The sequence below is a fragment of the Octodon degus genome, unplaced genomic scaffold (assembly GCF_000260255.1).
Source record: "Octodon degus isolate 3935 unplaced genomic scaffold, OctDeg1.0 scaffold00024, whole genome shotgun sequence".
In the NCBI taxonomy this organism is placed as follows: Eukaryota; Metazoa; Chordata; class Mammalia; order Rodentia; family Octodontidae; genus Octodon; species Octodon degus.
This window is the reverse complement of record NW_004524600.1, coordinates 8,638,149-8,654,841: the sequence shown is the minus strand read 5'-3', so window position 1 is coordinate 8,654,841 and position 16,693 is coordinate 8,638,149. Positions and strand designations below refer to the sequence as shown.

At 35.4% G+C, this 16,693-nt stretch overlaps 1 protein-coding gene across 2 annotated transcripts in view; it reads left to right on the top strand.

Annotated features, from left to right (window-relative positions):
- The window catches only part of Hbs1l (HBS1 like translational GTPase), a 95,911-nt gene that overhangs the window by 18,743 nt on the left and 60,475 nt on the right, over positions 1 to 16,693 (top strand). The window contains exons 3-5 of one of the 2 annotated variants that reach the window (XM_023712177.1): positions 5,357 to 5,485; positions 7,998 to 8,192; positions 9,578 to 12,205. In XM_023712177.1, coding sequence (XP_023567945.1) covers positions 5,357 to 5,485; positions 7,998 to 8,192; positions 9,578 to 11,034 — 1,781 coding nt within the window. In that variant the 3' untranslated portion in view covers positions 11,035 to 12,205. Of the gene's footprint in view, positions 1 to 5,356; positions 5,486 to 7,997; positions 8,193 to 9,577; positions 12,206 to 16,693 lie in introns of those variants that run through there. The other variant, XM_004628568.2, reaches the window with a different exon arrangement.

The window sequence follows — 16,693 nt, the reverse complement described above, 5'->3', positions numbered from 1 at the left end:
TTCTGCAGACACTCTCCTAAATAAGTGGTGAAAAATTTTATTTTAAAGAGACATTTAACTTCTCTAAAAATAGTTCTGAAGATATATATATATCTTTATATTTTTAGGACAGGGTTTACAGGGTCTCACTACATAGATTGGAGTCATAGTGATCCTCCTGTTGTCAGCCTCCCAAGAGCTGGGCTTATTGGTGTGCACCATGCCCAGTTTCAGTCCCTGCCTCAGTGCGCCCCAGGGAATATGGAACCCGGCCAGTATGTCTACCTAAACAGGCACTTTAATCCCCTGAGCTATTTGGCTGGCCTGGCAAGGACATCTTTTTTTTTTTTTCAGAACCAGGGATTGAATTCAGGCTCTTGCACTTGCCAGCCAAGCACTTATTCTACTGAGCCATCTCCCCGGCCCCAAGGATATTTTTGATGTTGGAAATATAATAGACTTTGATTTTTATGCAGTACTTCAGTTTTTTTTTTTTTTTAAGTTGATGTACATATTTACAGTTTACAATGTGATATTTATTTTTTAATTTTTACTGTTTTCTGTTTTGGTACCAGAAATCGAACTCGGCCTCATGCTTGGTAGGCCGGCACTGTGCTGCTGAGCTGCATCCCCAGTCTTACAGTGTGATATTAGTTTATCTGTTATTAAATAGTTTGGTAAATAAACCAGCTATATATACCTCAGACTTCTGATAGTGCTACAGATGTAGAATTTGAATTTCTGTGATTTTGCATCAGCTGACTTCTTTCTCATCTTTTAGAGATCCTTCTCTGTCACCATGTAAAAGAGTTGCTCATGTTGTTTCTAGTGAAGGCTGGATTTTTTGCATTTCATGCATTTCCCTAACCATATGGTGTCTTTAAATTTCAGTTTACAGTGTAAAGAGTGGGTGAAAATGCTCCATTAAATTTTACTATAATGTTGAACAATTTATGTATAATTAGGTGAGGCATAAATATAATTTTAAAACTAATTTTTAAAAACTTAGAAATGTAATTAAGCTTGCTCCCTGGGGTCAGTGCCCAGTATTGCATAAGAACAAGGCTCTAGAGAGACTTGTTCTGCCTTTTTACTGTATGAGGACACAGCAAGTAGAAAATATCACTGAGCTGGAACCTTCCTTGATCTTGGACTTTCTAACCTCTAGAATTAGGAAAAATGAAATTTCAATAAATAACTTTTGTATAGTATTTTGTTTCAGCACTTTAAACAGTAGAGATCGTTGAAATTACCTAGTTTAATGCTAGCCTGAGTTACATAATGAGGATTCCCTTGCCCAAACACCTCTCTATTCCAATAAAAAGAAATAGGCCACTTTTATAAGGAATCTACTGTGCAGTTTCCCTTGGGGTTTCTACAAGTTAACATCATAGTTGGTGCATTAACTTTCATTTTAGAGGCAACAAAGTGAGGTCTGGCAGCGCTGTTCTTCATCGCCCACATTCTGGGTTCAGGTGGGAGAATAGCATGTTCACGTGATTGAGATGTAATACAGTATGGAGTTTTTAAAACATTTCTTTTTCCTTGCAAATAGGATTGGAGGAGGCACCCAAGTGGCTGGAGATAGACTAGGTGAGAGACTATTACTACCTATCCAGAGGAGACAGGCTGTTTCGAACTGTGTTCTTAATTTGTGGTCTCTGTACCATCAGTAGCACTTGAGAGTTTTTGTTAGAAATGCACCATCTGAGTCAAACTTGTAGCAAGGCACAGCAGCTGTTTTAGCTGGATTGTGTTTATGGCTTGGTTTGGAAACTATGTGTTTAGGACAAGAGTGGTAGCATTGGATTTGGAAGATTTCCAGAGGTTTACCAGAATCAAGGTATAGTGTAAGACGAAACCCTATAGCTCCCCTAGAGTGAAAGACGTTACAGAGTAACACATTCCTTTACATGGGGTTATTTGGATAAATAACATTGAATCTTGAGTAATGAGCTAGTCTGACAAAGGTCAGACCTTTGGAAGGTATTCTTCTAAGGTTTGCCATTATAGCTTATTTTTTTCAGGACAGAATTAGAGTTTATCCATGTTTCTCATAGGTATTGTTGTGTGTCTTACCTGTGTTTTTGTTCTGCACCATCTGACTGAGAGTTACTTTTTAAATATCAAGAAATCAGCTGACATTACTGAAGCAGGAAATAAATGATTTTGAGGTTTTTCTTTGACAAACTGGTAATTTAGCAAAAAGCATCTGAACTTAGATTTACTGTTCTTAAAACATTTACAGAATAGTAACATCAGATCAGAAAGGATGTTCCTCTTTAGTGGGGTATTTTCAAGTAATTTCTAGTAAAAGTGAATAGCTTTTGAATACGTTTTATTAAGCAGTTTGCTGTAGCTACAGCAGTAGGATTTGCTGTAAAAGGGTTCTTCTGCTTCTTTGTGAAGTTGGTATGTATGCTATTAATAAGTAACGTTGGTGAGTGAATACTTTTCAGAAGAGTTTTATTTATCTTGGGGATTAAAGAAACAAGTTTGTTTTCCTTTATCCCCTTTAACATGTTTTCTACTTTTAAAATAAAATAGCTTCAAAGTAACTCAGAAAAAGAAGCAACTATGGGGCCAGCTAGATAATTTTGCAGACTAAAGTGCTGCTTAGGCAGGTGTAGGAATTGGAGTTTGATCCTTGATGTTCAGTGTTAGCCCCGCCGTGGGGCGTGCTGAGGCACATTGAGACTGTGGTGGCATGCACTTGTAATCCCAGCGCTTGGGAGGCTGAACACAGGCGGATCACTACGAGTACGATCTGTGTAATGAGACCCTGTAGACCCTGTACTGAATATAAAGAAGCAGCTATGTCATTAAATTATTATACTGACAGTCTAGTGAAGTCTAGTAATTAAGTTGCCTTATGAATTAGTATGAATTTTTCTGTTAAATTTATCAATATATATATATATATATATATATATATATATATTCAGTTCTAAGAATGATTTTCTTGATGGAAAGGTGATTTCCAGTCCCTGTGGTGACTCATGCCTGTAAATCTAGCTTTTTTGGAGGCTGAGGCAGAAGGATCAGAAGATCAAGGGTAGTCTCATCAGTTTAGTAAAACCGTGTCTCAGAATAAAAAGTAAGATAGGTTGTAGCTCACCCAGAGTGTCTGCCTAGAACGTGTGAAGCCTGGGTTTAGCCTTAGTATGCCCCCCCAAATGGTTGCTAAATTTTGTAGATTTTTGGCATAGAATGTTGAATATATGTCAAAAGTAGGGATAGCTTACTTATAAAGCTTTATTTGAATGTGTGTTTCAAAGAATATGATTAGAGATTCAATCCTTTCCTGGTCCATTTCTGTTCAGCCTTTGTTGAGCATCAGTTTATAAGTGTTTAAAAAACCAAACAAACCTGCTTAAGGTCTTATTGCACAGCTTGCTGCTGTCTCAGGTGAGTGGAGGCTGTAACTGTGACATGGAAACTTTGGCAGGCAAGAATTCTACCACTGAACCACCAAAGCAGGAGATTGACACGGAGAGTTTGGGAAGGCTGTGGCAGGAAGTGAGATTGTGGCTGGTTAATTTGGGAGATTGACATTATAGAGAGAAGAAAGAATATGGCTTATGCAGTGGTCTCTGTGTGAGGCTTCTTTTGGGAGGTTCATAGGATTCATGTAAATTGCAGCAGAAGAAAGCTAGGAAAGAAAATAAGATCCAGACTCTGGAAATTGTTTTTAATTTTGTGTTTTGGTATCACTAAGATTTACCCCAATAAGGATTTATTTAAGTAAGGGGGATGGTATTATAGATAGGTAATTGATGACAGGAAGCAAAATAGACCTCAGCTAGGAAAATGAAAGGGAAGATTGTAGGAATTCTGAGAGTCTGTGCAAAGAATCCATGATGGTATGAATCAACTGAAAGAAAATGTTAAAATACCAGTTTCCTGACCCATTCCAACACCACTGTATCAGAATCTTTTAGAGGAAGAACTTTGGGAGCTGTTACACCTTTACTGAGTGCACATATAATTTTCATTTCAGTATGTTTTGCGAACAATTTTAGGTTCAATTACTTAGGTATTGAATTCTTTGAACTTTTACGTTTTTTTCAAAATGCCTTAAGTTAAAAAGAAACACTATAGGTATCTCTTTTTAGAAAACACTTCATCAAAGTGTATGATTTAAAATTTTAGAGAGTAACATACTTTGTATTTACTATTTCCTCAACTTTGTCTTCCTGACATTTAATTTTTTATTTTATTTTCTGCTTTTTGGGCTGTCATTTCAACTTCAAAGGTTTGGGCTGCTTTCCTCCTTCTCCCCTTAGTGTGTCTTTTCTTGTGGGAGTTTTCCTACCCCAGCACACCCAACCCTTACAGCTTCTGAAGCCAAGCCATAGAACAGGTTTATGGGTTAGATTTATGTATGGGGGAGATCCTAGTGGTATTTGGAAACCCCATAGAGAAATTAGCTCCTGTGCTAAAGCTTTAAGGACTTCTTTCCTATTAGTATTTCCTAAGTGAAATTCCTTGGGGGATGTATCTGATATCTTATTTTTTTATAATGTTTTGATGTTTTTAGGTTTCTTCTTCACAGTTAAAGGTATGAGAGGAAGTTGGAAGAGGTATATTTGTTAATTTTAGGCTAAACTAATATAGGGTCTTACTATGTTGCCATGGTGGCCTTGGACTTTTTGATCCTCTTGCCTCATCTGGAGTAGTTTAGATAAGGGGTATGAACCACCACACCTGGGCTAGTACTTCTGAATTATATTAAGTGTAAGATTCCTTAGATTTTAAAAAGTATTGTTACTTTATAGACCACTTTAAAATAAAAGACTGTCAATCTCGATATTAACACTAAAATGACTTTTGATTTTACAATGAATGTCTTAAGATTTTATCTGATAAAAGTGATCCCATTGGGGGCCTGCCCATTAGCTCCAGTGTGTAAGTGCCTGCTGAAACAAAGCAATCAGGCTCAAGATGCTGTGGTTTGATCCCCTCATCCTCAAGCCAAACCAGACCTGCCCTGAAGGCATCCTGAGTGGCCCCCAAAAAAGATCTCCTTGGAGAATTTATAAGCTAGGATTTTTTTCATTATTTAATCATGATGAATTATAATACTTATGCTATTAAATTCTTGTACAAGAAGGGGAGAAGGGTAAATTTGCTGAAATGGCCTTTTAGATTGGGGGTAGAATCAACATAAAATATTAAAAAGTAGTACTGTGTAAGGCATTTGAACAGAATTTTTATATGTTTTGTGTTAGCTTACTTTAGTTTTTATCCTTTATTTTGAAATGTGGGTCATTGGTTGTGAATGGTAGATCAGAGTCTTAAATTTTTACATTAACATGTAAGAAAGTTAAAGGCAAACAGCTACACTACAGCATTCTTCACTCATTGTATTTTCTAGCTGCTCAGTTTATCTATTCACAGCGTGACAAGCCTTCTGTTGATGAGCCTGTAGAGGAGAGTTACTATGATGATCTGAAAGACTCTTCTAATTCCCTTTCACACCAACAGCTAAGTGGACTTGACCAAGGTATAGTAAAAACCATGTATGTGTGTTGTTTACTAGAAAATAATTAATAATCAAATATAACGGTTTATGAGTTTTATTGTGATTGTTCATAATGCTGACTGGTATACAAACATTTTACATCTTCAAAGAAAATTCACATTTGGTTAAATATATTGTGTGAGAAGTGTATTTATTTAGCTGTGTGATTACAAAATTGGTTGTGTGGATATTGTTTAGCACCTGAAGTTTGGGATTGAACTATTTCATTCTTTCATCTCTTCCAAAGGAAAAAAAAACTCCAGTGATTTGTTATAAGAACTTTTTAGGAAATTTTTCTCACAGGCACTATGTATCACTCATGATTAGATTACAGAAATATCATTATTTGTAAAGATGTTAAGTACTAAAAGGTTTTACAAAAACAGTGCAAGACCAAAATGACAGGTGTCTTGATTGTCCACTTATGTGCAGATTAACACACTAGTTGTTTGCTCATTTTCTTTCTTTTTTTTTATTGTAATAATCTTTATTTGTTTGCTCATTTTCAGCTCTTTTATTTTGGCTTTATTTTCTAAGAAAGTTCCAAAAATAATATTGCTCCAGATGTCATTGAAGCTGTGGGTTGATAGCAGAGCTGAAAGGGCCCAAAATAGTGGTAACATCACCTGTTGAGTGGCACCAGGCTGATTTCTTCTTTCTCTGAATTGTGACTTTTTTGATAAATGCTTTCAAATTGAAAGTTTATAGTTAATTTAAAAGCACAAGAAATATAGAGGGCTGGGAGATGGCTCAGCAGTCTGAGCTGAGCACCTGCCTGGCAAGTGCAAAGATGTGGGTTGGATCTTCAGTACTGCATGCCTGCCAGCCCTGGAACCCGAGGCGTACTATGTGGGCCCAAAACTGGGCATGGTAGCACATCCCTGTAATCCCAGCTCTGGGGGAGGCTGAGATAGGAGGATCACTGTTGAGTCTGAGCTTCATGGTGAGATTCTATACTAAAAAGATTTAAAAAAAAAAAGAAATATAGAAATCTGTGAGCTGATTTTGAATATGTCAGTAAATTTATAACCAGTTGATTTTAGCTTTTTTTTCCCTTCGTGCAGGGTCTCACTATGCAGCTAGGACTCGCAGTGATCCTCCTGTTTTTATTTATTTATTGATTTATTTATTTATTTATTTTTGATTCTCCTGTTTTTAGCCTTCCTAGTGCTGGAATTACAGGCATGAGCCACCATGGCCAGACTCCATTGCTGGCTCAGCGTGCCCGGGGCGGGGCTGGCGGGGCTGGCAGAGCTGGTGTGGTATGCCTTACCAAAGCAGGTGCTTAGTCCACTGAGCCATCTCTCTGGTGCTTATACCAGTTGTTAAATTAAGATTTTTTTTTTAAAAAAAGAGAAAACGTTGACTTGCCATTAATACTAATTACATTTTATAATAATGTCATAAAAAATTAACATCAGTTTAGACAATTCAAGTTCTAATTTTACTTTCATTGTTTTATTTTGTGGGGCTGGAGGTTGAGTCCAGAGCTCTGTGCATGCATTAGGGATGCAGGTGCTCTACTGCTGACTGTTCCCAACTCCTGAATTTTTTATTTTAAAAATAAATGTTCATTTGCCTCTGAACCTTATTTTTATGGCTTGCTTGTTTTTAAGTAGTCATTAAGAATGATTTTACTTGTTTAGGGAAAACTGAAGTTAGTATTGAAAAAAAAGAATTTTTGAAATGTAAGAAACAGACTTGGTAATCACCTGTGTTCAATAATAACTTAGAAATAGTCAAAAAAAAAAAAAAGGGGGGTGGGGCGGCCAAATAGCCCAGCAGAGTAAAGTGCCTGCTTAGGCAGGTGCAGGGGCAGGGAGTTCAATCCCCGGGCCTGCCGTGATGGCCCCATCCCCAGGACACACTGAGACAGCGATTGAGACTGGCTGTGGTGGTGCGTTCCTGTATGTAATCCAAGCACTTGGGAGGCTATAAACAGGAGTATCACCCTGAGTTTGGTCTACGCAGTGAGACCCTGTATACCCTATTTTAAATACAAAGAAAAAAGAAAAAAAAAGAAATAGTCCCACATTGATATCTTTTCTATGCAGGGGAAAAGCAGTCTGTACATGTACTCATCATCCTTGTCTGAAAGTACATAGTAGGGCTGTGGTGATGAACTATGGTACATGTTTTAACTGTGTTTCTTTTCAGATAAAAGGTATTTTTCTAAATAAAAACCTCATAATTGACATTTTATTTCAGTATTAACATTTTGTGTAGATAAGTAGGTTTGGGTTGCACCTTGGACACTTGGTCTCTAAAAGTTTTACCACAGTAGTAGGGTATGCCATTTATACTTTTTTCAAGCATTAGTATTCAGAAGTCATGTATCATAATCATGGACTGAAAATAGGTTTTAAGATGTGCAGTTTATATTTTTTCCCCCAAATATTAGTATTATTCAAGAACGTTTATTATAGTGACTTCTTAATGGAATTGGTCATCTGATAGGGGAAGATCTGGTTGTGATCATTGTTGTTTGTTCCAGCTCGGCTTTATTCCTGTCTTGATCACATGAGAGAGGTGCTGGGAGATGCTGTGGCTGATGACATACTGGTTGAAGCAGTGCTGAAGAGCAAATTTGATGTGCAGAAGGCTTTGTCATTTGTTCTGGAACAGGATAATGTGCCAAATTTGAAGGACAAGAGTGGGAGAGTAATGTCTACAAGAAAGATACCCAAAGGTATGCTTTTACTTGATTTCTCTCAGTTGTTTTTCTTAGTTAACGCTGAAAGGGGTGTTTTAATTGCTCAAAGTGTTACAAAAAAATTTAATTTGCTTGAGATGTTAAAATGTTGCATGTTACAGTTAACATGATTATTACTAGTTGATTTTTCTGGTTTGTGAGTTTTTAAGCTGACTACTATGTTTCCTCTCCCTGTCATAAACTATTTTTCAGTTATTTCACTACTCATTTGAATAACTTGACAGAAACTAGGGGAAATAAAATCATGTAAAACAAGACTTCCCCCCCATACTGTTAGTATCTTAGAAAACTTTTTAATTTTTTAAACTTTAATGTGGTAGGAGGTAGAAATTGGTAGTTAGCTATTAAACTTTTATGTTTATGTCATGCGTTTAGTTTATTTTACTTAAATGCCATTAAATATTGTAAGTACTATAATTATTCATACAATCTATAGACCTTTAAATTTGTAGGATTTGAGGTTCTAGTTTGAATTTAGTAGGTGGAAGGGAACAGGTATATTAGTTGGTATAATATCTGTTGGTAAGAACATGATGATTTGCTAACTGGGTTGGTAATTCTTATATTTCTTCTAACCTGTGCTCTATAATATTATTATGACATAGTTGCATACAATCTGTTACCAGGAAATAGAAGTGTTTTTTTGTGGGGAAGGAACACAAATCTCTGTGTACTTTTAATTGACCATTATGGGAATGAGCCTGTAATGTGTCATCTGAATTAATAATATATTGCAGCTCACAGTAGAAATTACAAGTTACTTGACAATTGAACCCAGGGCCTCAGGAATGCTAGGTACACTGTCTACCACTGAGTTACATTTCCAGCCTTTTTAAAATTTTATTTTTGAGACAGGGTTTTGGTAAATTTTCCATGCTGGCCTTGAACTCACGATCTCTTCCTGTTTCAGTCTTCTGAGTATCTGGGAATGACAAGCATCTATCATTGTGCTTGGTTCCTGCTTGTTTTTAATATGTTGAAATATAGAGGAAAATGAACCTAGGTTTTCATTTTTTAAAGTTTGATTTTGAAACCGTTGTGACTGTCATTATGGTAAAACCTCATGTTAAATTTGTGAATAATAGAATACTGACTTGCTATTATTCCACATTTCTAATGTTATAAACAAAGTACGAAGTTATGCTAGATTGTTAAGGAAAGATAGTATTCCTTTATTACGATTTTTTTAGCATGTTAATTTAATATTAGGCAATGACCAAGTATCAGTTTATTTATGTCATAACTAAAAGAAATCATTTAGTAATTAAATGCCTTATTTCATATTTCCTTTTGGTTGCTGTGACTGTCTTCTGCATGTGTCAACCTACTCATTTGAAAATTTATGGCTCTTGTAAGGTAAGGAGTCTTATTTTCTTCCCCTAAAGATTTAGCTGCTAAAATTCAGAGTTCTTATCCTCAGTCAGAAAATCATTTGGATTGTGCTAGCAAATCCTTTGACTTTTCTAGCTCAGTAGCAAAAGATGGATCTTACAATTCTTCACTTGTACCAGGTCAATATTTACTTCATAGGAAAAAGAATCTTGACAGACCTAAAAGTGAAAAGGAACTAGAATTATGTAAGTTACCACAAGGGCTTTCACTAGCTGACCTAACTCACAATATGCCAACAGATTCTTGTAAGCGTCAGCCACCAGTAAGACTGTCATCCACAGCTAGTTTGCGGAGTGTGCTTTCAAAGAATGTAGATGCTGATTTGTTAAGACCTCATGCATCTGAATGTGTTTCCAAAGATAATTTTGCTTTCAAAGGAATACCCGATTTAAAGTCCTTAATGATAGGTTGTACAACAGACAATAATGTATTGATTCGAAACAGTTCACCACCTGATTCCCAGGGTATTCCTGCACAAAACAAGCTGGGAAGTTTGAATCATCCTTTGTACTTACCTAGCTCATTGGAAAAAAATATAACTCTTGATAATTTAAACCCTAGTAAAAAGGCTGAAGTTGGAAATGTTTCTTTAGTTGAACAAAGTGCCAAGAAAAATGACAGTTCGCAGTTTTCACACTGTGAAAATCCATCCCTGGTTGAACTGTTTCAGGAACACAAAGAAAATGATCCAAACCAGTGCTTTAGTTTATCTGATCTTTGTAATCAGTCTTCTGCCAGTTTTACAGATCTAAGTTTGGGATCCTTTCCCCTGTCACAGTTAGCAAATCGTTGTCAGTCTTCTAGTGGAATATCAGAATTAACAGGATCTTTATCATCTTTGGCATTTCATAAAGCTTCTCCTACAAGAGACTTTGAGAATTTGTCCCTTTCTGATTTGATTGCAGAAACCATTGATGTAGACAGTGCTCAGGTTAAGAAAGATCCCTTTGACGCCAGGTTATCTGAAATGAAGTCTTCTGGAATAGATTCAAATATTGATCTTAGTGTCCTGATAAAAACTCCAGATTTTGTTACAAAGCCTAGAGTTGACCAATTGATTTCTCCAACATCAGGAACTAAAGTTCTGAGTTCAAAGTTAGGGAAAAATGTCAATTCTTTTAAGGATAACAAGAAACACAATAAAGGCTGTCTGACCAGGACACCACCTTTTTCTGTCTCTTGGACCAAAGCCCTTGCTGCTAGACCTTCTGCTTTTGCTTCAACGCTGTGTCTTCGTTACCCACTGAAAAGCTGCAAGCGGCATACCCTTGACCTCTATAAGGCTTTTCTTTATAGTAGACAAGTTCAAGATGTAAAGGACAAAGAAATAAGCCCCCTTGTAGCAATCACACCATTTGACTTCAAATCAGCCTCTCCTGATGACATTGTAAAAGCTAATCAAAAGAAAGCATTTACTAGAGAATAGTAACAAAAGGAAAACCTGGTAATCGTTGTAGAGCCTTTTATTTTAACTTAAAAGTCATTATAGGATCACTTTATATTGTGGTTTTTATTAAAATTGTCTTAAGTCAGTTGAAAACAACTTAAGTTGATACTGGATTTTTGCACTGAAAATTTTTAACTCTGTCTTCTTTTAGTGATAACTGGCTTTATTTGTGTTGATAGCCCATAATGAGTGTATGTTTACAAAGTGCATATGGCAACTTGATATTATGAAGTTGAACCCCAAATATTTTTGTTTGGCATTCAACTTTAGTAAGTTTTTATGAGGTATTTTCTCCTACAAAATATTTTTGTGCTTTTTTCCCTTAAAAATGTCACCACCCGGGATTGTTAATTATAAAGATTATTCTTATAATATGTGGCATAGCAATGTTGATATATAATTATATTTTAAAATGTTCTTGGTATACTTTCCAATGTCATTATTTTTCTGTAGATGAATACTAAGTCTTTTCTATTAGAAAATCTTAAAATTCCTAGCATTTGGAAGTATTATGGTTATGGTTGAAATACATTTTTGATGGTAATAAAATGAAAATCAAAATTTTAAGGGACCATATAAATATAAAGTTGGATTAATACATAAACTATTTTTATACATTTTTAAAATCACTTTCCATAAAAACAAATATTGTTTAAAAATAAATACAGGATGTGTTTTCAAATATGATTGCATATTCTTTGGATAGACAGTTTTATCAGATCTCTTAACTTTACAATAAATAACAAAATACGGAGTTTTCATTTTTGCTGCTAATGGCTGTGTGCTCTACAATGACCAAATTTTATCTAATGGCTCTTTTTTATCTAATGGTCCAAAGAATAAGTATGTAGTCCATCCCTTGCTGCAGTGATCCTGCGTCGGAGTCATGGGGGAATATTTTCAAAGCATTGCAACTGGCTTTGCCCTTGACTACTGACTTAGTCTCTTATGGTTGATGTGTTTTCAAGATGATCCCTTGGTGATTCTGACAAGAAATCAGTAGGATGAAATTATTAAGGCTAAAAATACCCAATCAGCTTTATTTCTAGATATCGAGATAAGACTGAGTAGGAATAATGGTCTTTGTCATAAAATAATGCAGATTTTATTAGATTTTTTGTGAAACAATACAATAATATCTAAAGTGTTATTTCTTTTTTTTTTTTTTTTTTTTGGCGGAACCGGGGATTGAACTCAGGCTCTTGCACTTGCCAGGGAAGCACTTATTCCACTGAGCCATCTCCCTGGCTAAAGTGTTATTTCTTAATGAAAGTAAAATAACTGGACTTTTTACAGTTAAAAAAAAAACACAACAAAAAACCCTTTTCTCTGGCAGCTGCTTCATTATATATTTAATATATTTTGCATTTTTTTGTTCTGTTATCTCAGGATGACATTCCAGTATTTATCTCTGTATGATGTCCTTTATTTTTTTGTATGGGGATTCAACCCAGGACCTCTCACATACGAGGCCAAGTGCTGTACTACTGATCCATACCCAGTACTCTTCCTTTGTTTTTTCCATTTGTGGTACTCTTTATTCAGTTGCCCCGGCTGAACTTGAAGTTGGTATGGTTCAAGTTCAAACATGACACAGCTACTCCTACCTCAGCCTCTGGAGTAGCTGTGTCATGTTTTTGTATTGTGGTAGGAATAGTTAAGATGTAGTTAGGAGGCATATATCTTCAGTGTTTATGACCAAATGCTCCTTGATTTATTGTGATACCTTTTTTATTTTTACTTTTAGTTTTTATTTTTTAATTCTGGGAGTTGAACCCAGGGCTTTACATAAGTTAGGTGAACTTCTTTGCCACTAAGCTGCATTTCTATTTCCCATTTTTTTTTTAAAACAACATATTTCAATACACATTATAGGTGTGTAGGTGATTATAACAATTGCAAACTGTATTATATGATTGATTTTAAAATTTGAATTATCCCCAACTGCTTTGATTTTTCTAGTCTTGAACCTTTATCAAGTTAGTAAATTTGAACTATGTACTAGTATTTGACTCATTAACCAGAATTATGTATAGGCAGTCTCCGGTTTAGAAGTGAAATATATTCTAAGAGTTTGTAACTGATGAAAATTCCCAATAAAGTTTCTTTTTTCCTGATAAAGTCTTACAGGAATGGTCCACTTTACACACGAATCCACAAATATCCCACATAAAGTTGAATAGTGGTACTATTACTTTACCTTCTTTTGTAACTAATTTTCAAGTGTTAAATAGATTACTTTTATCAGGCAGACTTTGTAGAATGATCTGGGTCTCACTTTGTTGGTTGATTATGATTGTATTGCTTCTTATGAGATTTTTTCTGTGGAGGAAAAATTCTGTATTCCAGGGTAATTAGAGAAGGCAACATTTAAGTAAGTCTTTAGTCTTTGCTTTTCCTTTTCTTGGCTGACTACTGGCCTTCAGGCCTGCACCTGATGAAAATTTGCCCTGTTGGCTAAAAGAATGTCAGTTTTTGAGATAATAGGCTGGTACCAAGAAGACCCTTCTTCCTTCCACCCTTGCCCCTTGGCCCTTGGAAAAAAGACAGGCACCTCTTTGTTCAGTGATTGCACTAAATATGTATTCTATACCACCTGCTGTTGATTGCCTGGCTCCTGTCTTGTTATGTCTCAGGTATGCGAAGTGTTTTGGCTTTTTTTTTTTAAACGTGTGTTTGATACAGAGTCTTTCTACTACGCAGCTTGGACTTGTAGTGATCCTCCTGTTTTCAGCCTCTCCAGCACTGGGATTACAGGCATGCACCACCATGCCTGGTCTTGGTGGCAGGGTACAGTGTGTAGCACCGGGGATCAAACCTCAGGCCCTGTGCTTGCCTAAGCAGGTGCTTAGTTTGCTGAGCTATTTTGCTGGCCCTGGTTTACTTTTCTAGTTTGTCTCAATTTTGAGATGCAAAGCTGCTTTATCTACATTATGATCAAATGCATAAATATTGTAGGAATAGAAATATAATTCTTTTTTTTTCTTTTTTTGCGGTAACGGGGATTGAACTCAGGATCCTTCGCTTGCCAGGCAGGTGCCTATTCTACTGAGCTATCTCCCGGCCCTATAATTACATTTTTTTTTTTTTAAGTTTATTTTATCATTCAATTATTTTCTTTAAAAAGTTTAATGCTTGACAAAATAAAACAAACTTTTAGTACCATAAAAACCTTCTGACATATACAATGACATATTATTACTATGTACAATTTCAAAAACAAAAGCTTCCAGTCAAAGTAAAGTGATATTGAACATCCTGGCTATACTTGATCTATGAGAAATTTCCTAGATGGCAAATGTTTTCCTTGACTAGGAAATAAATCAGACAAATTGAAAAATATAAATAAGACCTTCAATGTATAATTACATTCTTAATTATATGAAAAGGTTATTAAAATTATCTTTTTTGCCCTTCACTTTTTGTTCTTTAAATGGTCTAATATCCATGGATGTTTTGTTTCTTTTTAGTCTTCAGTTGATTGGATGTGGTTTTTCTTAAAATCAATTGTCATGAACCAGGGTTACAGTTCTATACAGAATACTCTCATCCCCCCTTCCCTCAGTAATTGGCATTTTGACTTACTTTCCTTAGCTGTGAATTTCTCCCACCTTTTTTTTTTTTTTTTTTTTCTGTACTAGGGATCAAATACCAGACCTTGTGCTTGCCAGGCAGGGACTTAAGCCACTGAGTTATCTCTCTGGCTTGAATTTTCCCTTTTTGAACTTCACCTGTTTTCTTAGCATAGAAATGGTAATTATTCTCAGTATTTTGTAGTTTAAGATAAAACTAGCAAGGTGCTTTTTCTTTTGCAAGTGAAAAGAAGCTCTTAAGATAAACATACACTTGAAAGAAAAATGGATTCTTACATGATTATTTACCTTGTAAGTTGACTTTGACTCTATATTGTACCCTTGTGTACTGGAAAAACTGTTATCAGCAAGCTTTCAGTTTTGTGTTCCTAGAAGTATATATTTGATTATAAAATTGATTCTATAGTAGCTTATTTTTATTATAATGGTATATGAAGGAAGATGATGTTGACTAGATGGAGGAATGGTTCATTTCTATAGAAGTTCTTTCCTGTGTACATAATATTGTATATGACTAAGTTTACACAGTTGTGTAATTTTAATTTTTAGGGTGTAAAAGACTTGTATATAAACATTTTTGTAAAAAGTACTGGCCCAGTAAAAGCATTTATAATCCTAAGATTTTAAGTGTAAAAACAAAACAATTTATATATTCAAATTCTCTCTAAACATGGTATTTCAGAATGGTCTTTTGATAATTTATGCTGAAGATACTGCCTTGTTTCTATAAACAAATTAAAAACTATCTGTTTGTAAAGATTTTTTTTCTATGGTATTTGTTGCTTTGCACGGGTTATTTACATTTTGTGGAACTCCATAGAAACACTATGCATTATTATATAGGTAATGTTGAATATGGATAATATAATTGCAGAGGTGGTAGTGGAAGGTAAAATAATTAATAGAGGACACTGGTTTATATGGTGTGACTTAAAGGAGAGTACTTTATATGCAGACGATATCCAAGATGGACAAAGTTACTATTCTTACCCTCAGAGGGGAAGGTGGGTATGGTCAGATAAACATATATAAAACATGTCCTGGCATATACACTACATTCCAAGGCTGGCATCTGTGTCCTCATTCAAGTTACCTCTTCCTCCTGTCTTTATTGTTAGTCTCATTACCTTTCAGTTGTCCAAATCAGAAACCTAGTGTGGTTAGTCCTTTGTCACTTACCTACTACTTGTAATTGATTGCTGTTCCAGTTATTTCTACCTTACAGATACATACAGGTTTGCATGCACTAACACATATGCACCCACATAGAACTGATTCTTGTCTGTTGGGGTAGAGATGAAGTCATTGCAAACCCTGGAACATTACTGTTATAGGAAATACAGAGTTAGGTTCCTGTGAGCATCTGGTCACATTTTGGTCAAGCAATCACTGTATAATCTTATTTTATATGTATGTCTATTTATGTAAAGATATACTACTTAAAGGTTAAACTCATGGACAGTGGCACATAAATACCTTAGCGGGTATAGATTTTTATTTCTAAGGCACATCACCATCACGTTGTGCCTACGAGCACTAGACAATAAGCTTGAGTACTGTATGTACTTGCAAACCATTTTAAGCAACAAAATTACTAGCAAAAACAGCAAAATTACTAACAAAACCCACAAAAATAGGAAAACATGACACTAAATCATGAAAGGATGCTTGTTTACAGTGTGAGAGCTAGATCAAGCAGGTAGAGTGTTACCTTATTTGACCCCGCCTGGGAACTTGCATGTTGGTGATTTGCAGTATTTGCTCTGTATGTCTGTAAGTGACTGCCGAAGTTCTGTGTGGTGATTTTAGGGTTACTGACAGAGCGGGTGGATTCATAGTTTTGGAATCCATGAATAGTGAGGATCTGCTGGATCTTGCTTTTTTTTTCTTGAAGACTTTTAACTTTTGGTAGAATTGTAGAGACACCTACTTGGTTTCTTGATTTTCTTTTTTAGTTTCCACTTGAAATTCTTTATGGACTATAGTCAGAGTCATTTTTCTAAACTGTGCGTCTAATTTTGTGTTTCGTGTACTTTCTGAGCTAG